The sequence below is a fragment of the Panthera onca genome, chromosome D3, assembly GCF_046562875.1.
Source record: "Panthera onca isolate mPanOnc1 chromosome D3, mPanOnc1 haplotype 2, whole genome shotgun sequence".
Lineage (NCBI taxonomy): Eukaryota > Metazoa > Chordata > Mammalia > Carnivora > Felidae > Panthera > Panthera onca.
The window spans coordinates 27,594,694-27,619,362 of NC_138350.1; the positions used below are offsets into that span (position 1 = coordinate 27,594,694).

General features: G+C 45.1%; 1 protein-coding gene across 5 annotated transcripts in view; it reads left to right on the plus strand.

Annotated features, from left to right (window-relative positions):
- The window catches only part of HIRA (histone cell cycle regulator), a 91,690-nt gene that overhangs the window by 26,873 nt on the left and 40,148 nt on the right, over positions 1-24,669 (plus strand). For all 5 annotated transcript variants that reach the window (XM_060612975.3, XM_060612976.3, XM_078435519.2 and 2 more), the window contains 10 exons: positions 6,937-7,032; positions 8,199-8,359; positions 10,176-10,343; positions 12,041-12,154; positions 14,121-14,191; positions 14,842-14,947; positions 16,842-17,057; positions 17,985-18,070; positions 22,488-22,685; positions 23,837-23,998. In XM_060612975.3, coding sequence (XP_060468958.1) covers positions 6,937-7,032; positions 8,199-8,359; positions 10,176-10,343; positions 12,041-12,154; positions 14,121-14,191; positions 14,842-14,947; positions 16,842-17,057; positions 17,985-18,070; positions 22,488-22,685; positions 23,837-23,998 — 1,378 coding nt within the window. The remainder of the gene's footprint in view (positions 1-6,936; positions 7,033-8,198; positions 8,360-10,175; positions 10,344-12,040; positions 12,155-14,120; positions 14,192-14,841; positions 14,948-16,841; positions 17,058-17,984; positions 18,071-22,487; positions 22,686-23,836; positions 23,999-24,669) is intronic.

A 24,669-nucleotide genomic window follows, 5' to 3' on the forward strand; every position in this document is an offset into this window, starting at 1 on the left:
GCTGGCTGAGTATCAAGGACCAGGACACAGATGGTTCTTGCTCCCCGTTAATGAAGGTGGCCTTTATCGTGGAAGAGACAGGAGACATTAAAAGCTTTGAGGTATAAGAGGGGGATCATTCTGACAGGTTAGAGAAGAGCCTGTTTTAGTGGTTCAGATGAAAACTGCAAGGGCCTGAACCAGGCCTGGGATAATTGGGATAGAGAGGGAGAATGACTTGGGAAATTCTTAGGACAAAGCAAGTGAGGGACGAAGGAGATTCCTAGCTGGTGCCTACATTACCAGTGGTGTCCTCTCTCAGGCCATAATGATAGTGGGCTTACAGGGATGGACACCAGTTCAGTGTGGCATATGCTGAGTTTGGGGAGCGGGGATCGGGAAGAATGTCACAAGACCCATTGGAATTGAGCCTGGAGCCCTGGGAGAAGATGGGACAAGAGTGAGAGGTTTGGAAGGCATCACCTATAATCTGCTGACAGGATATGCTCTGCAAATACTCTACAGACATGTTAAAGGTGAACAGACTTGCCTCTAGGTGACCATAGATTAATTCTGCATTTTTGAAAACTGACAGAGTAGCATTGTGTAATTGTTGATAGCCATAAAAACGTGTAACTTAACCTCACTTATTCACAGTTGCTCACAGCAAGGTCTATCTAGTTGGGCTCCTCTGGAACTTGGAGAAAGTGTCCATGCAGGTGTTCAAGTGTGGGGTAAGGCCTCAATGAGACCTTTGATGGGTTTCCTAACCTGAGACTTGAGCTGAGCCATAACCTCGACTTCTCTCCAGGGCTCTTCTTTACCAGGCAAGTAGGGTTGCCCACTTTCAGCAGGGTTACCCACTGCTTATTCAGTGGTCCTGATAGCAGCGGTGGGCAGAACTGTTGGAAGAAGAAAAATCAGTGGGAAAGCAGAAATAAATAGAAAACACTGGGTTTTAAAAGCAAAGTGTGAAAGGGGCGCCTGGGTGGCTCAGTCGGTTAAGCGGCCGACTTCAGCTCAGGTCACGATCTTGCGGTCCGTGAGTTCGAGCCCCGCGTCGGGCTCTGTGCTGACAGCTCAGAGCCTGGAGCCTGTTTCAGATTCTGTGTCTCCCTCTCTCTCTGCCCCTCCCCTGTTCATGCTCTGTCTCTCTCTGTCTCAAAAATAAATAAACATTAAAAAAAAAAATTTTTTTTTTAAAAAAAAGCAAAGCGTGAAAAACATACACTTGGCATACTTAATAGGGGGATAGGGAGAAAAGACCTAGATGAAATTAGAAGTAAAGGGTCTAGAAAAACATTTAACCTAGAGGGAAAAAAATCATCAGAGTATAGCATAATGTTTTTTGAACTAAAAAAATAAAATAAAATTCCAAAAAAATATAATCTAGAAAATGCAAGTTTTCAGAATTGATACCATAAGGTTAAGGAAAACTTCTTAAAGTAGTTAACCAATGAAGAAGTTGGAGTCATCAGAAATGACTCCTAATACTAAATTATTTGTTGACTTGTTGATGCATTATTTCAAGCTTTTAAGAAAAATTATTCCAAAATGTAGAAATATTTATTCTTCAAAGGAAGCTATAACTTTGGGTTTCCAAAACTTAAAAGAACACACACACACACACACACACACACACACACACACACACAGCATAGATGAATATGAAAAAAGATAGAAAAATAAGAAACATAATGCAGGTGAATTTGGTAACTTTGGAAGAATTTTGTGTAAAGGTAATCTATTACTCTTAACAACATACTAGGAGGTTAAATAAGAAAAGATAGTTGGGGAACCTGGCTGGCTCAGTCAGTAGAGCATGCGACTCTTAATCTCAAGGTTATGAGTTCAAGCCTCACATTGAGCATAGAGCCTACTTTTAAAAAGACAGTCATCTTAGGAGGTATTCTGAAAGGAATATCAGATAATTCAGCATCAATTTCTAAAAAATGTTTTTAAAATGGCCATAGGAAGTTATTTCCTTAACCTGAAAGTGTCCTATGTCTTTTTCAAACCAATGGCAAATATTATAACTCACAGTTGTTAGAACTTAAAAAAAATTGAAAAGTACTTAGGACTAATAAAAACGAGTCATTGGATTGGTCTTCTATAAGAAAAAATTTTTTTTAATTTTTTTTTAATGCTTATTTATTTTTGAGAGACAGAGCACGAGCAGGGGAGGGTCAGAGAAAGAGGGAGACACAGAATCCGAAGCAGGCTCCAGGCTCTGAGCTGTCAGCACAGAGCCCGACACGGGACTCGAACTCACAAACCCTGAGATCATGACCTGAGCCGAAGACAGACATTAACCAACTGAGCCATCCAGGCTCCCCAAGAAAATTTTTAATTATTCATCTTTCATTAGTAATAGCAAATTAGAATATCTAATCATAAAAAGAGAACTCTTATACAGCAGGAACAAAAGTTGTAAATACCCAGGAATAATCTTACCAAGAAATATATGAGGTCTGTAAGACTTAAACTACAAACCTTTTTTGAGAGAGATAAAATGACCACTTGATAAATGGAAAAACTGAATAAAATAAAGACACAATTTTTTCCTAAATTCTTTTAACAAATATTTATTGAGCACCCAGTATGTTCTGAGTACTGTTCAACCCTCAGAGAGTTTACGTTCTTTTAAAAGAGACAGACAATAAACTAGTCATGTCAGAAACTAGAAGTTAAGTGCTGGGGAACAAAATAAGACGAGGTTCTCGAGGAGGCCTCACTGAGAAGGTGACATGCAAGGGAAGACCAGGTAGAGGTTAAGGGACAACTGTGTGCACATCCAAAGAACTTACCAAGCTAAAGGAATAGCCAGGGCAACAGCCTTGGAGTGTGGATGTGTGCTTGGTGTATTCAGAGAACTAGGACACAAGGAGTGAACAGGGGAGGGAAGCAGGGACAGGCCTTCTAGGCCATTAGGAGGGGCTCTTCTCTGAGTGAGATGGGAAGGCTCAGTAGGGCTTTGAGCAGAGAAGCAAGGCCTGTGGCAGCTGCATGGACTATGGACGGCACTAGAGAGACCACTGATGAGGCTGCTCACATAATCTTGGTGAGAGACAGTGGACCTGGGTTGTAGCAGTGGAAGTCACAAGGAGCGGTAGTCAGAGGCAGAGTTCCTGGTGGATGGGTTGTAGGGTATGTGAGATAAGCAAAGGAATCAGGACGGCTTCCTTGACTGTGGCCTGGAGGGTGGTAAGGATGCATATGCCATCACCTGATGGAAAGTGTGTAGGTGGGACAGAAATGTTTGCTGGGGGAAATGTTTAGAAATGCTTTGGGGCATGTTTGGTTTGCATTGTCTAGCAGGGGTGTAAGTGTCCTGCTGCATAGGCATTTTGATATGTGAAAGTTGAGTACAGGGGAGAAGCATAGGTGGGACTGGAGGCCAAGGGTAGAGGTTGGGCTTTGGGGTGATGAGGAACAAGTGAAACAGGCTGAGTCGGAGAGGAGGCCAGTTTAAGACAGCGGAGAGAGCATTTGAAGGAAAAGTGATTAAGCAGTGCATCACATGTTGCCTGGGGGTCAGGTAAGGGTGAGGATATTGACCATTGGACTTGATGGCATGGAGGCTGCCCATGGCCTTGGCTACTGCTGTTCGTTTTGGTGTTGTTGGGTGGAAGACTCATTGGAGGATGCTCAAGAAAGACTGGGATGGGGAGGGGAGGAAATAGCTAGATTGAACCAGGCTGGGTTTTGTCAGGCACATGTGAAAACACGGGAGAAGAGCAGAGGGTTATGGTGGACTCTAATCCGAATAGGGAGACAGCAGAAGGCCCATAGCACCTGCAAGCCCTGTTGGAGTTGAGAGGGAGCTGGAAGCACTGGGTTGATGGTAGGAGTGTGGGAGGGTTGGAATGAGACCAGGGAAGAGTTGCAGTGATCTGTCAGGGAGGGTCTCTGGGCATGACTGGGAATGAGTGCCTGAGGTAGTAGAAGCCAAGGTCACTGGAGGAGGCTGTGAAGTTTAAGGATCCAAGAGCCTTGTGTCAAAACAAAACAAAAGATTATCCTCCTAGAATCAGCAAGGATGATGATGAGAGTTTCTGGAGTGACATGTGACCAGAAATTTAACTCTTTAAGTGCAGGAGGGTGTCAGATATATGTAGATGTGCAATGGGAAGGAGAGGGAGTGGTATAGTCTGAAGACTGAAACTCCAAAACAGGGGTTTAGGGAGAAAATTATGTCACTTATGTGGATTTACAGCATAACTTAGCAGTGACTCCGAAGGGCATTCGGAATTATAAGGAAGGTTGTGGAAGAAAACATTCAAAGCTTCAGTGATTTAAAATGTCATGGGTTTGGGACCAAAACTTAACCAACATTGAAATCAGGTACATGTACCTAACAACTTGATGTATTGTGAAGGAGGCATCAGTTATCAATTATGGAGATTCTATCACAAGTGATAGAATAACCATTATACAGTTTGTGGATGAGGGGAGAGTAATATAGAGCTTCACTAAGTACAGCATGCACTGAAATAAATTCCAGATATTAAAGAGAGAAACATCCTAAATAATTAAAGCAGAAGAAAACAATTGAATTGTTGCAGAAGAATTGAATATTTATCAAACCTCTAGCAGAGAGAATATTTTTGAAGGTTAACAGGCAATAAAAGACATCACTAAGGAGAATAACAGACTTTACGTCATAAATCGCCTGCGGTGTTAGGAAGTTAAAACTGATAGAATTTGCAGCTAATGCCTGTATTATCAATAGTCTATGAAAATTGCTAAGAAAATGAAATCTCCTTTCTGGAATTCTCAGCTGACTACTTCTCTGCTCTAAGACTTAGGTACCGCAGTGAAATTCTGATGTTTACACATTTGCCCCTCCTGGCCTGGAAGCTCCTAGAGGAGGTTCTTATTCCTCATTTTTATAGGCACTACATTTGTGCTTGTCAGACCTGCTGCACAAAAAACCTCCCAACAGACAAGAAAGGAAGAAAATAGTCTAAGAAGACAACTTTGTTAGACAAACATGTGAAAAATCTTCACTTTCATTACTAATCAAAGTGAAGTTAAAATATAAAAATGTACTTCATAAGTTAGAAGGGAAAAATCATAACCCTCAAGCTAATAAGAGAATTTGAGATGGACATCCTGCTTATAAAAGTGTAAAGTTCTAGAGGTCTGTGGAATGCAGTCTACAGGGTTAAGAGAGTCTAGACTTAGGAAAACCTTTAGGCCTTCTACCCAGAGTCCCACTTTGCCACATCAGTCACAAGAAATAAACCAGAGTGTAGAGAGTGGCATATGGCTGTGTGTTCATTAGCATGAAAACCTGGAAGCCAGTTATAGTTCATTGTTAAATTAGGTCTATTTATGGTAGTGAATGCTCTCAAAGACAGGATGCAGGGGCGCCTGGGTGGCTCAGTCGGTTAAGCGTCTGACTTCATCTCAGGTCACGATCTCACGGTCCGTGAGTTCAAGCCCCGCGTCGGGCTCTGTGCTGACAGCTCAGAGCCTGGAGCCTGTTTCAGATTCTGTGTCTCCCTCTCTCTCTCTGACCCTCCCCTGTTCATGCTCTGTCTCTCTCTGTCTCAAAAATAAATAAACGTTAAAAAAAAATTTTTTTTTAATAAATAAAAAAAAGACAAAGAATGCAGAGCAAAACAGGAGAAGCCCTCAGGATCACATAGGCTATTAGAATACTAAATGCGTGGGGTGGCTGGGTGGCTCAGTCAGTTAAACATCTGACTCTTGATTTCGGCTCAGGTCATGATCTCACAGTTCAGGAGATTGAGCCCCTCATCAGGCTCTGCTGTGACAGCGTGGAGCTTGGTTGGGATTCTCTCTCTCCCTCCCTCCCTCCCTCCCTCCCTCCCTCCCTCCCTCCCTCCCTCCTTCCCTCCCCCTCCCCTCCCCCTCCCCTCCCCCTCTCTCATGCACACTCTCTTCCTCTCTCAAAATAAACATTTTTTTTAATTAAAAGGAATACTAAGTGCAGCACACTAGTGTGTATGCTGTGTGAAATACCAAGTACAATACCATGTGGGAAAAAATGCATTAAGCTGTCCCTGAAGATTTTTTTTAAAAATAGAAAAAAACAAAATAGAACTTTTGAATATTTTGCTTACACATTTTAAAAAGTCCTGTGAGGAGAGGACTAGAAAGCTGTTAACTTGATGCCGTGTTTCTGTTTCTTCATCTCTCACCAGCCATTCTCATACCTAGCACTGCACCAGGCACAGAGGTTAGAAAAAAGTCACACCTGGATGGTGAGATGGGCCTGGTCATTGTCACTGTCACAGCTGATCTATATCAATGCCTTGGTGTGTGCCTGGCACCGTGCTACAGCACTTTTTCACATTTAATCCTTGTAATAACCCTCTGAGCTTTGTTTTTTGTTTTTTGTTTTTTAATCTGCATTTTACACATGAGAAAACTGAGTTACAAAAGAAGTGAATATGAATAATTGTGTTTGGGGGCTCTGTAGGGGAGGGATGCTCTGGCAGGATCTTGGAGATGAGGTCTGGTTCGTGCAAAGGGCCTGAAGATGGTCCCACTCATTTGGTACCTATTGAGTGCTGTGTGCCAGACATTCTGCCAGGTGCTGTACCTGTAGTGCTCAAAGGGCTCTCAGGCCCAATTGGGATCAGAGAAGCAAGCTTAGTGAGCCTGAGGCCACAGACCCAGCAGGTATCAGAGCCAGGGTTCTTCTACGTAGCCCCAACCTCTCAGCTATGATCCTCAGTTGCCTCATCTGTCAAAGGGGTGATTGAGGTCACTTGGATGCTTCAAATGTCATGACCAATTCAAAAACATTAGTGGGGAAGTTTTGCAGATTGGTTTTTAAGAAATAGTCTAGTTATGATCTCAAGTTTCCTCAGACATGGAATGCTAGGGGTACTGGCCCACTTGGCAGACAGGCGTTGCTGAGTGCCCCCCTAGTCAAGTCTGTGCACCAGGTAAGAGACTCACTACCAGCCCTCTGTCTTCCAGATGTAATGGATGTAGCGTGGTCTCCCCATGATGCCTGGCTGGCCTCGTGCAGCGTGGATAACACTGTCGTCATCTGGAACGCTGTGAAGTTCCCAGGTCTGGGCCTCTGACTGGGTGGTGGCAGAAATGGGCCGCTCATCTGGAGCAGCGTGGGCTCTTGGTCTCCTTAGGCTGGTGGCAACAAGTGTCTCATAGTGGATGAGGATTCACATTGTCTTGTCAGAGACTCCGTTCTTTTGTTCTGCATCATTGACATTTGTTTAAGGTTTTAAAAGAGGTTTATGTTAAAGAAAATTGTAAATGAGTGCTAGCATGGATGTGCTGCAGATCATGAGGCTGATAGGATGGCATCGCATGTACTTGGGCACCTGGCACCCCCACATACACATATGCCCTTGAGGGTATGGCTTCCCGCCACTGGGGTCCAGCCTTCGCTCAGTTGCCATCTACTCTCTGAAGCCTTTGAGCACATACAGGCTAACAAATCCAGTTTTGCAAAAGATTATTTTTCTTATTAATGTGTTTAAAGTCACAACAGATGGCATAACCTGGCATATCACTGCAGATTATAACTGGTAAGATACATATCCTCTTTCTGCTAGTATCTGGAATATGTTTTCTTCATGGGCTAAGAAGCATCCCCCGTGACCTTGATCCAAGTCATTTTCTCTCTTTATAAGCTACCAAGATGTGTAGGTCCATTTTCATCCTGGTCATGGAGTGCTGGAGTAGTATTTAGATTATAGATCCCTAGGATGTGCCATCCCACACACCTTGTGTCTCAGTGATGACTTACAAAGGACTTTTAGCACAGTGCCCTTTCCCCTGAGCTGTCAGGCCAGCTCCTTATGGGGGGAGCTGCCAGGGAGGTTCACATCAGAAATGCTGATGTCAGAGCCCAGGTGGGCATGACCTTCTGTTCAGAAAGGGAAACCACTGGCAGAGCTACCAACTGCAGACAAGTCCAAGAGGCAGAATTTGCCTCTGGCCCAAGCCTGTGTCCCTCCTTGCCTGCCCTTTAGGGGGCTCATGCATCGTGCCTGCCTCCTGGGTGCAGTCCTTCCTTCAAGTTGCTTTGCCTTGATAGAGATCAGATTAGGGGGCTCTTCTGCTTGTGCCCAGGGGTGGGAGCTGACGAAGGTAGACTCCTGAGATCCCTTCTCTTGGCTAACCATTCCATAGCCCATGGATTGCAGCTCATGTTTAGACAGACTCATCATTTTCCCCTAGCTAATACCTTTCCAATCTCTTTTTCTCCACAGAAATTCTCGCTACTCTGAGAGGCCATTCTGGCTTGGTAAAGGGGTTGACCTGGGACCCTGTTGGTAAATACATTGCCTCTCAAGCTGACGACCGCAGCCTGAAGGTGTGGAGAACGCTGGACTGGCAGTTGGAGACCAGCATCACCAAACCTTTTGATGAGGTAAGGATCCAGCCCAAGGAGCTTGGTCCATCAGCCCCCACTGGCCTCAGTGCACAGAGGAGGAACTGGCTGGGGTCCAGACCTCATGGGTGAATGCGGAGTTCCAGGGCCTGAGCAGACTGGTCAGGGTTCTCTGGGGCAGGCCCTCTGCCCCAAAGAGTCAGATGATGAAAATCTTTCATTTCTCAGATGGTATTAAATGTCCAACTTTGAAGTGAGAAAAGGCTGAAGAAAACCCCTTAGCAATGCTCCCTCACCATTGTGCCACACAGGTGGAGGAGACCCTCTCTTTTATTTTTCCTAACTGTGCTGTGGCTTTGCTCACTGACTTGCACTCTGCAGGCCATCCAACATCTTTCTAGGCTAGCGTTATGAGTACAGTGTGCACAATGTCTAGAGGTTGAACTGCAGTGCCTTGTAAAGTATTTTACTGTCTCTTCCTTTATTTGGGTTCTCATTTCATATGGAATCAGATCTTAAGTGCCTACTGTGAGAAGGGCAGTGTTAGGTAAATGAAATGAAAGTGGACTAAGATGGAGTCTTTCCCTTGAAGCTTAGAGCCTCGTGGGAAAGATAGACTTTCACATCAGTTGTGAGCATGGTGGTGGAGTTGTTCAGAATGTGCAGAAATAGCCCAGGAGGAGTGATCGCATCAGGGAAGGCTTCTCAGAGTGAGGGCTGTGAGCAAAGTTTTGCAGGAGGAATAGACGTTCCCCCACGGTTCAGGGCTGGCTGTAGAAGGAAGGTAGAAATCATGTATTCCGTTTTCCCCAAACCAACAGCACCACATTAGCACTGTTATTCACCCTACTTAATCTTGCCCTTCTTGGCTATAGTCTGGAACAGGGGACATGGGCCTTCATGCCTTCTGGGGCTCCTCCTCAGGGTTCCAGTGACTAGTAGTGGGGTCCCACTAGCGAGGCTCCTGTGGGCAGTTATGGAAGGTGGGCAGGGGTGTTTGGAGTCCCAGTGGGAGCAGACAGGACTCCTCAGCCTCAGGGGTCAGCCTGTCCTGCCTGGGTCTGTGACCCAGCTGGAAGTTGAGGCAGATGTGTCACTGCATTCAGGCCCCACCTTGTCCTGCCCTCTTCTGGGGCTATGAGGCCAAGATCTTGACTCTTAAGTCTTTAAAACTGCCCTAAGCCAACCTTGAGCTTTAGGGGGCTGGTTTTATGGCCCATATCATCTTACTTTGCAGTAATAATGTGGAAAGATGTCTTGTTTCAGCCCTAGACCAGGTCAGGTAAACCGTGCCTTTCTGCTATGTGTTTTATAGTTTATATGGACTTTATGAAGCTCTTCCCCTTTGCTAGTAACACCACCAGGCTTCAGTTGAGGAGGCAGGCTCAAGAGAGCACATAGTGGCTCATGGTTACTGGCTGCCTCACAGAGACTGGCTCCTGAGGGTCCATAGGACTCTTCTTCCACGGAAGTGAATGTTCTGCAGACCTCATGTGGTAGGGTTAACATGCTGGGCAGAAGAAAGAGGTCGGTGACCAGATAGATTTGACCCATGCAGAATTGAGAGTTAAAAGAGGTGGCTGTCCTGCAGATCCCCTGAGGCCTATGCCACTGTGTGGTGTTCAGCTCCCATAGGGGAGTGTAGGATGCTGCAGCTCCCAGTCTCATCTAACAGCACCTTTTTTGTTACATCATCTGGAGAGACTGGAGTTACAGCTATTCATGTAGCCAGAAACTTGGGTACATGCTCTGCTATCATACATTTATAAATCAGAATTCACCTCTATTCTTGAGGCCACAGTGTTGGTCACACAATTGGCTTTGAGCTCCTTCCAACTGCAGATGTTTCTTTCAGTGTGGAGGGACAACCCATGTGTTGCGGCTCAGCTGGTCACCTGACGGTCACTACCTGGTGTCTGCCCACGCCATGAACAACTCTGGCCCCACTGCCCAGATCATTGAACGGGAGGGCTGGAAGACCAACATGGACTTTGTCGGGCACCGGAAAGCTGTGACTGTTGTTGTGAGTGTGCTTAGCCTCAGCCTGGGAGGTGCCTTGCCTCAAGGCTGGGTCAAATGTGGGACTGTGGTGGTGGGCTCTGAGAGTCAGCACATGCCACATCCTTGTTTCATTTTAAATACTTACGTTTCACAGTTTTTGAAGTGATTTTACAAAACAATATATATTCACATGTTTTAATGAGTACCACCAAAATCAATCTGTGATTGGGAACACTGTAGCTCCACACTCGCCTTTTTACACATTTGGGTCAGGTCACGGTGCTCAAGCATACTGGTCCTGACAAGTGCCCCACGAGCCAGACTCGGGAGCACAGGTGCAGTCCGTGTGCCTGTTGAGCACATGTTCCTGCACCCCAGCACTGGACAGTCATAGCTATGAGGCTGTGCTGTGGATCACCTGAGTCTGGAGTTGCCCCGCCCAGTCGACATGGGAGCCAGCAGATGCGGGCTACTATTAACGAGGATTTTCTCAGCACTGGGCAACCAAAACAAAGAAAATAAGTTGGTGGGCTAAAGGTTGGTAAAAGTGAAGGATCATCCAGGACTCTGATCTCAGTTTTTTTGTATTCCTTAAAATGGGCTCATCCTTACCATTGTTTAAATTCATGATAAATACTATATATTGTAGTTTAAAATATTTATAACTTTTATACAAATAAAATATTACTTCTTTAATTTTTTTTTTGTATTAGAGCCCATGTAGGACTTTGTTCAAAGCCAGGCCCTTGTTACTAAAATGTTTGAAAAATCACTGCTTCGGGTTAGCACGGTGCTTCCACATGACTCTGTCAAGTGGTCCTCACAGGCACTGTTTAAGAGTAGTTTTGTGAGATCATGGTGTTGAGGCCTCTCAGCCAACCCAGGGTAGCCAAGACTCAAGCCCAGGATGCACACCTCCAGGTTCTATGTTTCTGGTCTCTGTGCACCTGGCTATTCTTGCCTAGCCTCTGGGATTAGAACCCCTCTGGGCCAGGCCAGCTGACATCAGGCTCCCCGGAGCCACCTTTCCTCCTCATTTGTCCTGGCGTGGGGATTCCAGCTCTGACTCTAGAGTTCCCACCCTTTCAATTCAGGAATGTGGCAGGGAGCTCTCTGTGTGCTTCCAGCCTTGCCAAAAGCAGCACCCAGGTTACACTGAGGATAACCCCCAGAGTGCACTTTAGTGTGACTTAGCCATTGTCCTGGCCAAGTGAGATCATGCGGGGCTGATCAGCATCTGCTAGTTTTGACTCCGAGCAACAACTACAGTGAAGGGGAAGGGATTAATGGAGTAGACATCTGACAGTCCCATTGACCTCTGTCAGGACTTTATCCCTAAAGCCACGTCCTGGAACTGGCCTTGCCCAGGCCAGGAGGAATTCAGAGAGCAAGCTTCAGTAGCTCCCATGCCATCAACCTGGCTGCAAGCCCAGAAATGGAGAGTTGGTAGAGCCAGCCTCAAATCCTTGTCTCACCACTTACTCATTGGGTGACTTAGCCCATGTTTCCTGGCCTCTCTGAGACTCCATTTCATCCTCAGCAAAATGCCTCGTGGGTAGTTATGAAGATGAAATAAAGTATGCTGAGTGCCTGGGGCTGGGAGAATGTCAGTGTGGGTTTCCCACCAATAGACTGGTATTGTGCTATATTTCTGATACTGGGCATAGGGTTTGTGCTTGATGCTTGATTAATTATTTTAACATTTGTTATTTGGTTTAGAAATTCAACCCAAAAATCTTCAAAAAGAAGCAGAAGAATGGGAGTTCTGCAAAGCCCAGCTGCCCATATTGCTGCTGTGCTGTTGGCAGCAAGGACCGTTCTCTCTCTGTCTGGGTGAGCCCCCACTCCTTCCCTCCCCACCTCCCCCACCAAGACCTTTTGTGGCTCCTGCAGGGCAAAGGAGAAGGAACTGGTGAAGGAGGCAGAGCCCAGAAGCTTGGAGTGACTCCCCTACCCCCCACTTTCAGTGGTGCTCAGTGTGTGTTTCCGCCCCAGATATGGGGTCAGGCCCTCTCATTACCCCAGGAGGAAGGAAGTGCTGAAGACTAGGCTTGGGGCGAGCTAGGAGAGGCCACCCTGAGCCCCAGTCAGAGCAACTCTTATGTCCAGATTCAGGGAATACCTTCAGTTGGCATGCTATGTTTGCTTCCTTTTAGAAAAACTTTGTATCCTTATATAACCTACAGCAAATGTATTCACCTGAAGTATACAGGTCAATGCATTGTCATACATGTTTACACCAGTGTAACCACCACCCCAGAACCCCTCATCCCTGCCCAGTCAAGAACCCACTTCCCAACACCCCTTGGCCAAGGCAGCCACTCCAACAATGTCTGTCACATTGATGAGTTGTGCAGTGTTTACTTTTTATGTCCTGCATTGCTTTCACTTGGCATAATATTGAGATGCATGTGTGTTGTTGCATTTAGCATTAACATTTAGCTAATTTAGCATTAGTTTATTGCTAACTAATTACAAGTTCCCTGTAAGCAGAGTGGACTTATAGTTGTAGACTTGAAGGTTATCCTCTGGCAGCATTTATTACAGTTCTTTGTCACAGAGAAATTGATTGCTGTGTGTACACTGATTTTTTTTTTTTAGGCCCGTATTCATGTGACATTTCAGAACCTGAACCCTACCATAGGTAGTTCCAGGCGTGTTCTTCCTGGGCTCCTTCTGGCCTGGAGTTTCATTTGTGGTGCTTTACCCAAAACATCACTGATCATATATTCATTTTCTTAGAATGCTGAGGTCAGATGTTCATAAAGGTTCCAGATTTCTGAGTGGTCTGTAGGCACATTTTTGGGAGGAGAGACAGTGCTATTTTTTTCTGGAAGTGGAATTAGAGTAAGGACAAGAGTCTTCTTGTGGATTCCAAGTAGTTCAGACTCCCTTTCCTCAGGACTAGGGTGGCCACAGCAACTCTTCCCCTATAGAAGCAGCACTTGATGGGAGCCATGCAAAAGGTGTTCCCTCCCACCCACCGCACTGTGGCCCCAGGACCTTGTCAGCAGGGTGGCCAGACACTAGTATATGAGCTGTGGGAACAGGGAGACAGCACATAGCCCAAACTTTGAGTGACTAGATATAAGTGTGCATGTGGTGAATCTTGTGCAGTCATCAAAGACAGGTTTTTACAGGGTGTTTAATGACATAATGTATTAAATAAAAAAGTTATGTGCCAAAGAATAAAATATTTGCACAAGAAAGACCGAAAGAAAATAACTCATCCAAGTGTTAATAGTGGTTAACTTTAGATCTGGATTCAGGGCAACTTAAACTGTTTTTGGTGTTTCTGAACTATCTGCACATACTTTGTAGAATGAGCCCGTGTAATGTATGTAACCGGTTACACCCAGCTTTGCATACATATGTACCAGAACTCCTTGGGCCAAGAGGAGATGTGCTGGCTTCTCTGAGGCTGTTTTCCTGTCCTGGGCACTACTTTTGCTGCCTCGTCTTCTGCCCAGGCCTTGGCATCCCATCCCTTGCTTGTAAACTTCTGCTCAGGTCATGGCCTTTCTGGAACCCCATTCTCCCTTCTAGATTGTCCATTTATGAAGCCATCTCCCCAGCCAGACTACAGCGAGCCCTTCAGACAGAGACCACACTAAAATGTCAGGTTTTGGTTTGCACAGGTTTGGATCTTGCTGGTTGCTGTTTGAATAGAGTTGAATATGCCTTGTATGTCAACAAAAACTCAGACCAAGCTTCTAGAACTGTTGGTATTAACAGAACTGAGTGCACAAAAAACAGTTTTTGTTCATTACATTAACCTTTGCTGCTTCTTTCCTTCCAGCTCACGTGTCTGAAACGGCCTTTGGTTGTCATCCATGAGCTATTCGACAAATCCATCATGGATATTTCCTGGTAAGATGGATTCTTATTACAGTGCACAGGCTAGGAAAAGAGAAGCTACACACAGGAACATGAGGCCTTCCAGATGTGACTGGGGTCAGGCAGCCAGGGCCACCCCCCTCCCCAGGTGTGGTAGCCAGAGCAGATGATTCAAGAAAGGGCAGCTTGGGCCTGACATTGGGAGAGTGTCAGCTGCTGTGCTTCCTGCTTTGTTGGCATTTGCCCCTGGAAAATACTTCCTCAGGCAAACTGACATTTGGGGAAAAAGTGCTGTGATCCTGGTTTTACTTCACTCTGTCATTGCATGAACCAGATTAGCATAAGTATGAAGACACATTTGTTGCTTCTCAATGACCTCATTTAGATGTATATTCCTTCATGTTTTTTTAAAACATGGTTTCAAAATAAATAAAAGTGAAATTCTTACGGAATACATGGTGAGAGATACTTTGTACATGTGCAAAGAACTAAAGGGCACCAGAACCTTCTGCAGTGTGATTGTCTCCCCTGCCCCCACCCTACCAAAGAATGCCATAGAAGGTAACAAGGGGTTTCTGGCATCTGAGAAGAACCCTGCATGCTACCCTCCCGGTCCAGCCTTGGAGGTGTGGTTAAGCCCCATAGGGACTTGCTCCCAGACTGCTAATAGCCACCTTTTTCAGGACTCTGAATGGGCTGGGCATCTTGGTGTGCTCCATGGATGGCTCTGTGGCGTTTCTAGATTTCTCCCAGGATGAGCTTGGAGACCCCCTGAGCGAGGAGGAGAAGGTAGGAGAACAGTACACCTCCAACTGGTAGCCTGAGTGCTGCGCTTGCTCTTGGGCCACAGAAATGGCCACCACAGCCCCTTCGATTGGACCCTCTCCTTAGGACATACACAGACACATTGTTTCTTAAAGTATTCTTGGGTATTTGTCTCGTACAGATGGTAATTTTTTTTTTTTTTTTTTTTTTTACATTTTAATGTAAATGTAAAATGAACATTTTACATTTAATTTAATAGATTAAATAAAGATGAGGCTCTCATTCATGTCAGAAATCAGTTTTGGAACTAAGAATAAAACAACTTTGGGCATCTGTTCTTGAGGTGATAATTAGCCACACACTGGGATGTTTTCACATGTGGGAGATAGCAAGAGTGACTCCTAAGGGTTCCTGCTCACGTCCCTTTCCCCATTGTGTCATACAAACATAGTTGCCATAGAGCAGTAACATTGATGGTTTCTTAGCACTTGCTGCACGCCAGACTCTGGGCTATGTATTTTGCATGTATTATTTCATTTGGATTCTATAAAACCCTTCAAGGCAAGGCTCATTCATTTTATCAACAAGGTAACTAAGCCTCGGAAAATAGTGTGACTCTTCGCCAAGACCATACACAACCCTTAAGTATGAGAACAGAACCATGGGCCAGGCCCATAGGCTTCCTCCCCTCTGTGCTCTCTGCCCAGGACAGGGTGACCCATGTGCCCTTCTTCAAGGACTTTAGGAAAGGCCCTGCTTTATGGACCATAGACTTAGAAGGCAGACATTTCTACAGATGGGCCTTTGCCACCACTCAGTGGAATGTATTCATTTGTCTGAAAGGAGCCTTGTGAAAGCCCAGAGCAGGTGGGCAGCTCTCCCCTTTGAGCTGCAATTACTGGTAGAGGCTCCCTCATAAGCTACTGTGTGGACTTCATGCTATGAAGTAAACCCCTTGGGCATAGGGGTCTGCCTTGATGACAGCACCTAAAATGGCCTGGCACCCCAAGAGTCACTTGCCAATGAAGGGATGAGTGTCTCAGTGGCTTCAGGTCTTTCTGCCTTGTCACTGTCATCAGGTAACCTGGGATCCCTATGCACTCTCCTCCCCCTTGGAGAGTCCGGTGGAGGGCACTGGCAGGGAGGGCTACAAAATAACGCCATCTAGCTTACCTTTTCCCAAATGGCAGGCAGGGACCCCATGTTTGAGACACACAGGTAAACATCTGCCAAACTCTGAATTCTCCTCCAGATTCCAGGGGAGGGATTGAGGGCAGAAGGGACAGGTAGCAAAGGAGGGAAGTTCCCAGCCACACACAACACACCAGGCCCTGCAGAAACAAATCCCAAGGCGTGACCTCCCCCTGCCCAGCATCCTCTGCTGTGAGGCATATGTCCTGCTGGCCTCCGTGTTGGTCATTAGGCCTTCCTTATGAGTCTACTCTTCATCACACTAATCACTCTAACGTGCTGGGGATGCTATCCCTGCCAACATGGGGTCCTGTCCGGCTTGTTGTGGCATTGAATTAATGAGACCTAGGAAGGTGAAGGGAGGGACCCTGCTCAGAAGGGTCAGGACATGTTGGGGGACAGGAGAGGCAGAGAAAGATTTCCCCAGGTTTGCTATGCCAGACATTCCCTTACTCTTAGATACTGTTAGCAGCCCCATGGTAACTTCCATTCACATGGAACTGATGACAGCAAACAAGAATGGTGTGAGAAGGCTCTGAACTTCAGTGTCTGATTCCCAAAAAGTGTTTGGGGTACTTGGGGTGATTTAAGAACCTGGGACCACTGCCCAAGACCCTTTCCATTCTCAGAACCAGGGGAGTCAACACGCAACTCACCCACTGGTGGGCACTAGCCACCACGTTGCTGCTCACAGCTGGTCTGTTGCACTTCTTTCTGCTTCCCCTAGAGCCGCATTCACCAGTCTACATATGGCAAGAGCTTGGCCATCATGACTGAGGCCCAGCTCTCCACAGCTGTCATCGAGAACCCAGAGATGCTCAAATACCAGCGCAGGCAGCAACAACAGCAGCTGGACCACAAGAGTGCCTCGGCCAGAGAGACAAGTTCAGCTACCTCAGTTGCTGGCGTTGTCAATGGGGAGAGTCTAGAAGACATTAGGAAGGTGAGGGCTCATCCCCATAGCCCTGAGGACATGGGTACACACCCAGGGACAGAGCAGGGGGAACAAGCAGTCTGAACATAGCACAGACACAATTCGGTAAGCAGGTGTATGCTGTGCCTAGAACAGGACCCAGGGGTAAGCCAGTTTGGGGCCACTTGGCCCCATTGCCATCAGCTGCATGAGGTAGTAATGGGGCCTAAGGCACTTTATCAAAGGCCTCTGTAGAGGATATCATTTCTTATAGGAGCTTCCAAACCTCACTTCTAGCCTTTTTAGGAAATTTTAGATACTGAGAACAGTGGGTGTCAGGTTCTGTCCTTAGGATATATCAATGGGTTCCCCCTTCTTCCTCTGGAAGCCCATGTCTCACTGGGGGAGGGGGTGGAGATGGGGCAGGAACAGAGCAGGAAACGTCAGGATCACCTGGGGAACTTAAATGATCTCCAGGACCTATACAGGGCAACAAATCTGTAATTTGGACACAATGTGTGACTGGGAACCTTTGGTTTTATGAGCCTTCAGTAGAAGAAATGATTCTGATGAAAGAAGATTTGCAAATCACAACTTAGAGACAAGAGTGGCTCACGGATACAGGTTTCATTTGTTTGTTCCCTCGGCTGCTGATTGAGAGTGGCCAGACTGGCATATGCTCACTGCCTAGGAAACCTGGCCAGGCCTGCTGTGCAGGTGATGAGAGCAAGGTACTGAAGCCAGTTCAACTGGGAGCTTTCTGTCATTGCTGCTTTACAGTGCAGGAAGTTGAATGCTCACCCTGACAAAAATGCTTGCTCAGTGGCTGAGTTTAGTTGGACCAGAAGGCCATAGAAAAGGAAGTTAGAATTCATTTCCTTAGAAGCCTTATTTTTTTATATGTGGAGGTGCTTGGGAGAAACTTTTCCATTCATATATGTCACTCTATTTTGCCAGAATCTTTTGAAGAAACAAGTTGAGACTCGGACTGCAGATGGTCGCAGAAGAATCACACCTCTCTGCATAGCACAGCTGGACACCGGGTACTTATTCACTCACCGAGCTTTCTGTGGCTTTATCTGGGGAGTTCTTCCTTTCTCCTTTCACCAGTTAGCACTTTCATAATCAGGGTCTTCACAGGCTCTTGGGTCAATCTGACCCCTAGAATCTGGAAATGGGGGAGTAGAGCCCAGCTTCCCACCAGGCTCAAAGCCCTGTGCTTCCTACAGAGCCCTTATGCACATTTGACTCATGCAGAAGGTGGGCTGGGAGGAGCCTGTGACAGGCTGGAAGGCAAGGGCACCTTCACAGGGCCTGTGTGTCCACACGGCCAGTTCTGCCTCATTGTTGGTGGGGCATTGAAGAAACCAGGGAGAGAAGTTGGACTGATTTTTTTTTGTTTCATTTTGCCCTTTTATACACATTTTTGAATAGTAAAAACCCAAAGAAGGATATAAACATTACCCTTAATCTAGTCTCTCAGATATAATTACTGTTAACATTTTGGTATCTGTATCTCCGGTCTTTTTCCCCACCTGTTCCTGTATCTTGACCTTGCATCCATTTTAATAAATAGTCCTCTGAAGCAAAGACTTGCTGATTGTCCAGGTTCCCAGGTTGTGAATGCACCATGATTTACTTGACCAGACCCTTAAGTGTAGACTTGTAGTTTGTGTCCAGTGTTTTGTGATTGTAAATTAATCTTTGAGCACACCCATGACTGTTACCACAGGATACTTCCCAGAAGTGGAATTACTGGACAGAGAGTAGGGCTCTGAGGCACATTTCCCTGAGGGGGGAAAAGTAGGGGAAAAGTGGACTCAGTCACCATTTGCTGTTGTCTCAGAGTCTGTAGTCAGGCTTGCTTTTGTATTAGTCATTCTCCTCAAAACAATGCATGTTGATTCAAAGGATGGTAAGGCCCTGTGTGAAAGAAATAGTCCCCCCGCTGTCAAGGTGATTTCAGGTTTTATACTTATTCAACCAGTGTGCTCAGGGTGCTACCCACACTAGTCCTCTGCACTTTGCAGTTGTTTTGAAGTCTGAAGAGACCTTCTGTCATATGATGTGCTGATCTGACCTCCTCATGTTGGGGGTGTGGGCTGTGAGGCCCTGGAGGGCAGAGACCTGACCAGATGGAGCCAAGTCTCCTGACGCCTCCCAGAGAGTGGTTTTCCTTTGATCGAGCCTTTTTCCGTTGTTCACCTACCAGGGGTAATGCTACATGCTTACTTTTTATTAGGACCAAATGAGACAGGTACATGTGACTGTGCTTTGAACACTGTGAAAAGCTGTGGAAGTGAGGGTAATGGAGGTGGTGGTGATGGTGACATTTTTCTTCCAAGCATCCTTTCAAGCCCTACCTGATGAGGAGATAGAGGTGTTAGTGGCTTTCCACCTGGCCTTAAGCCAGCTTTCTGCCACAGGACACCTATTTCTGGCACCAGAACTTGATTCTTTTGGTCTTAAAGGCTTTTTTGCCCTCTTGACTCCCATGTTAAAACAAGTAGCAACAGAATAGGTAATGATTAGTTTAATCAAGCAAGAAAAGAAAAAACACAAATATTTTAAGTAGAAGTAATCACAGGTAAAGAATAAATCAAAAGGACAAAAGACTTCTTTACTGAATTCTGTGTAAATAAATTTGAAAGTAGGTGATTTTGAGGAAAATAAAATTATGAAAACTGAAGAAAGTCTATACAAATGAATTATTATAGAAGAAATAGAGGACGCTGTCCCAGAACTAACCTACCAAAAGCCACCAGACTAAGAAGGTTTCACAGAGAAATTATAAGAAAGTTTCATTCTAATAATTAGAGGAACAGATCATTCTAATACCATTCAAAATACTTGAAAATACTCTAGTGCATTACAAAACCGTTTTTGAAATGAACACAGATTTACATCAAAAACATGACAAAGGTAGAACATAATAAATTCCTGATCAATCTCATTTCTGAACGCCAATGCAAAAATGCTAAATAAAATAACAGAAACTTACAGTGTGTTAAAATGTTAATACACTATGACCAGGTAAGATTTATTTCATGAAAGCAAGGTGGTTCAAATTTGGGGAAATTTAATTTGCTTCTGCATATCAAAAGATCAAAAGAAATATATGGTCATCTCCATAGATGCCTAAGAGACATTTTTATTAAATTCAACATTGTTCTGATTTAAAATTTATTTAAATAGATGGGCACTTCCTTAACTTGATAAAAACTACCTTATTTTAAAGTAAATTCAAAAACTAAGCATGCATCTAGTCTGGTAACTATAATTTAACATTGTTCTGGAAGTCCTAGGTCATACAATTAGTCAAGAGAAAGAATATATTGGAAAGGAGGTGGTAAGATGTATCATTATTTAAAAGATGGTGTGATCTGCAAGAGAATCAACTGGGAAAACTGCCATAGATAATAAAAGAAGATAATAAAGTGGATACAATCAACACAATGAGATCCAAGTGGCAGCAACTACCTTTAGAAGATCACTTTCACAAATGCAGTGCCTACAACGTAACAAGAAATGTAGAAGGTCTTTATGAAGAAAAATTATAAAATCCTACTGAGAGACCTAAAAGAAAATTCAAAGAAATAATTAGAAATGTACATCCATTTCTTCCCTAGGATGATTTGACATTATAAAGATGATAAATCTCTCTCAACATGAGCCCATACAAATAACCAACAGGAGTTTTCAGAATCAGGCAGGCTCATTCTAAACTTGTGTGGAAAAATAAGCAGGAATAACTGAAATATTTCTGAAAAAGAAAATCAGGGAAGACTAGCCCCACCAGAAATTAAAACTTATAAACTGTAATAAAATGGGTACTGACATATGAATAGACAGAGTGGTGGAATACAATAGAAAATGCAAAACTAAGCCCAAATATTTATGGGAATTTATGTGGCATTTTGCATCAGTGATGAGACATCAGCTAATGTAATAAATTACATTACATCGAGAGAGAGAAAGAGAGAGAGAGAGAGAGAGAGGGTCAGGACTACTTACCTATAGAAACAAAGTTAGATCCCTACCTCACAACTTAAAATTAGATACATTCCAAGCAACTCAGATTTTTTTTTTAACTTTTTTGTTGTTTAAAATTTTAGAAGATTCTTTAAAAGAATATTTTTATGATCTATGGCACAAAATTTAGTCCACACAAAAAACATTTTGGGGGCAAGGAAAATTGTACTATAAAGAGTCAAAACAGCATCATGGGGACACCTGGCTGGCTCAGTTGGAAGAACATGCAACTGTTAATCTCGGGGTTGTAAGTTCAAGCCTCCTGTTGGGTATAGAAATTAGTTAAAAATAAAGTCTTTACAAAAAAAAAAAAAAAAAAAACAGCATCCTGGGGAAAATACTTCCTGCTCGTGTAAGGAATTTATTAGATATGTAAGTAGGTCTTGGAATCAATAGTAAAGACAACCAGATAGAACAATAAATAAGGAATATAAACAGTTCACCAGATAAAGGAAATCATATGCTTCCGCATGAAAAAATCTCAACCTCGCATCAAAGTAATTGCAAATTATTAAAACTATAGTAAGGTACCATTTTTCATCAAATTGTCAAGTATCAAAAAATTTGGTAAAACTGTTGGTGACGGTTTGGGGAAGCAAGCACTCTGATACACAGCTGGAATTTAAACCTCCAAGGAAGGCACTTTAGAACTATTTATCAAAACTCATCAATGAACATTCCATCTGCTGCTGAAATTCCACTTCTAGGAATTTATCTCATGTAATCTGTGAAACAACTGTTGTACTGATGATTATGACAGGGTGCATCTTTGAGCAGCTACTATGCGTTCTAAGTGTGTGCTACACTAACCACGTTAGTCCCAGCCTCAGGAGGGTTCTGTGAATTTCTGTTTTGCAGATAGAAACCTGAAGCACAGAGTGGTTGAAGTGCCCAAGGTCCCAGAGCTTGTTCATGGCAAAGGAGTAAAACCTGGCCAGGTTGGCCCGGGGCCCTTAGCCTTAACACTGCAGTATCTTGCCACCTGTGACAGCAGTGTCTGTTACAGAAAAAGCTGGGAGACAGCGCTGGCATTCCGCAGTAGAGGCTGGTTAGGTAAATTATCGTATATCCACACAGCCCATAATGAAAGAGTCCTGCTCTGTGTGCTGCATTTCATGAGTTCTGAGACACACGCCTGCATATTTTAACATTTCTGAGATTAGGGTACATCTTATAATCAGGAGCTTCTGACAGTTACATTTGGTAATAACCTCTTCTTTCTTAGTGGCACATGAAGTATCAGTTCATCTTAGGTTCGATTACACATAATGTATGACATAATTTTAGTTTTCTTTTTACTTTTCTGTGACTTGGCACATTTTCTTCCATGAAAATACTTCACCTTTGGACCCAGAAAAAAATCACTTCAAACATAGAAAGTACTTGATGTGTCTGATTTCCCAGGCTGATTTTTGTTCTTGACAACAGGGACTTCTCCACGGCATTCTTTAACAGCATCCCACTCTCGGGCTCCCTGGCGGGCACCATGCTCTCCTCTCATAGCAATCCACAGCTACTGCCACTCGACTCCAGTACCCCCAACTCCTTTGGCGCCTCGAAGCCCTCCACAGAGCCTGTGGCGACAGCTGGTGCCAGGCCGGCTGGTGATACTGTCAGTAAGGACAGGTGAGTGGGCATGCCAAGGCTTGCTCCTGTCCCTGGGGAAAGTTCAAATTTGGACACAGTTCTGCTGACACTTCATGGCTCCTTCGATAAAAAAAAGAAAGGTGCTTGATTTTTGATGAGGTCCTGCTTGGGAGGGAGACCTTGTTCAGGTGAGTCTCTGATGCACAGGGCCATGAGGACTTCACCTCCTGGGGCAAGATGCAGTCCCAAGATGCACTCCTCACTCCTAAGGGTGCGAACCACCCAGGGATGCATTGCCTGCCCCAGGGTCAGCCCCACTTTCCAGCAGTTCTACATTTGAAGTGGCTTAGGCCCCCACTGCACGGTGGAGATCATTGCCACACCAGTCATCTCAGGAAGGGTGTCTGGGGAAGGATAGACAGCTCCAGATCTGTGAGACATTTTAACAGTTGGCCTTGCAGGTCCTGGGAGAGGAGGAAGGAACTCCAGGATGCCTGCCAGGTGTCTGTTGTGGGGTCCAGGTGGGTGGATGTGGTCAGTAGGAGGCCCAGTGGCTTTGGGACTCAGCGTGTGTGATGTGCTTGGGCATGGGGGAAACTTACAGGCTCATGCCTAGGCCTATTCTCTGTGGAGAAGACAAGGGCTATGAGATGAGCACTTGGAGGAGAGTATGAAGATCGCATATTGCCGAGGCGGGATGAGAGAGGGGCTTCCCAGGCCACAGTGTGTTTGGCTGAGCATGAAGGCTGGGAATAGACAGTGGCTTCAGGACCCTGGTTGGGGACTTTTCTTGTTAGACCATTAGTCAAAGTAGGAAAAGCTGCTTTGGTTTGGAGTGGTTTGGGATGGAAATGCTGTATTCAAGTTGTGGAGGTAGGGCTGTATAGTGAGAAAGGTTGTAAGAGCCACTTTCTAGGCCTCATGCTACCTCTAGAATCTCTCACAACAATACAGTGGGGCAAATGTGAGTGCATTTGCTCATGACCTTCTCAGTAGCCAAACTTCCTGATTTTTACAGATGAAAATATTGAAGAAATAAGAATAGTAGATTACATCTTGAAATTGTATTTATAGAAGTTTGATATCTGTGGCCCTTTTATTTGGCTCCAGATAACACAAATGTAGGACTCCCAAATGCTTGATGGATTGTGCTTAACGTACTCTCCCATCTTCTTACTCCCCACCCCCAGTGTGAATGCTACCTCTACTCCTGCTGCATCGTCACCCTCCGTGTTAACAACCCCGTCCAAGATTGAACCCATGAAAGCATTTGACTCCCGATTCACGGAGCGGTCTAAAGCCACACCAGGTGCTCCTGCCTTGGCCAGTGTGACTCCAACAACTGTGGAAAGGTAGGTGGTGGCTGTGTGGGCCCCCGAGAGACCAAGTAGGACACAATCTCAGCTAGCAGTGCAGCAGCCACTTTCCCACCAAGCAGCCTGCTTTCCCATGCAGGAGCACACTCTGGTCCCTCTGGACTCAGGAGCCCCTGGGTCCAAGGAGAAAGGAGCAGGTTTTCCAAGTGGGAAAATGATTGGAAGAAGCCATGGCGGGTACAGAACAGACACAAAGAACATCGAGGGCAACAACACCACAAGGGCTGGTCAGTGCAGAGGCTCTGTGGAGTTCAAGGTCATTGTTTGAATGGAGCCGAGTTTGCCTAGAAGAGGAATGGGAGATTGGGTGGGGAAATAGAAAGCTGTGATACTGCCGCATCGTGGAAGTAATGGCCTGCTCAGACACTGACCAGGTGTTTGGGAGCAGAGATAAAAATGATAGAGAAGAGGTCTTCATGCAAGTATATAAGCTTCTGAGCTCTTACAAGCTCTATGCTACTCGCCCCATTCTCTGCATCTCCCTTAGCACACGGCAACCAAGCCACATGGGATGTAGCCTATTTCTTGGAATTAACAGTCCTCCTGAGGTGGCTAGAGCAAGTGGGTTTGTTGGCACAGAGCTTTTCTGATTCCTGGGGAGCGTGTCCCCAGCTCCATGACCACGAGTCCACCACAACACAGAGTTC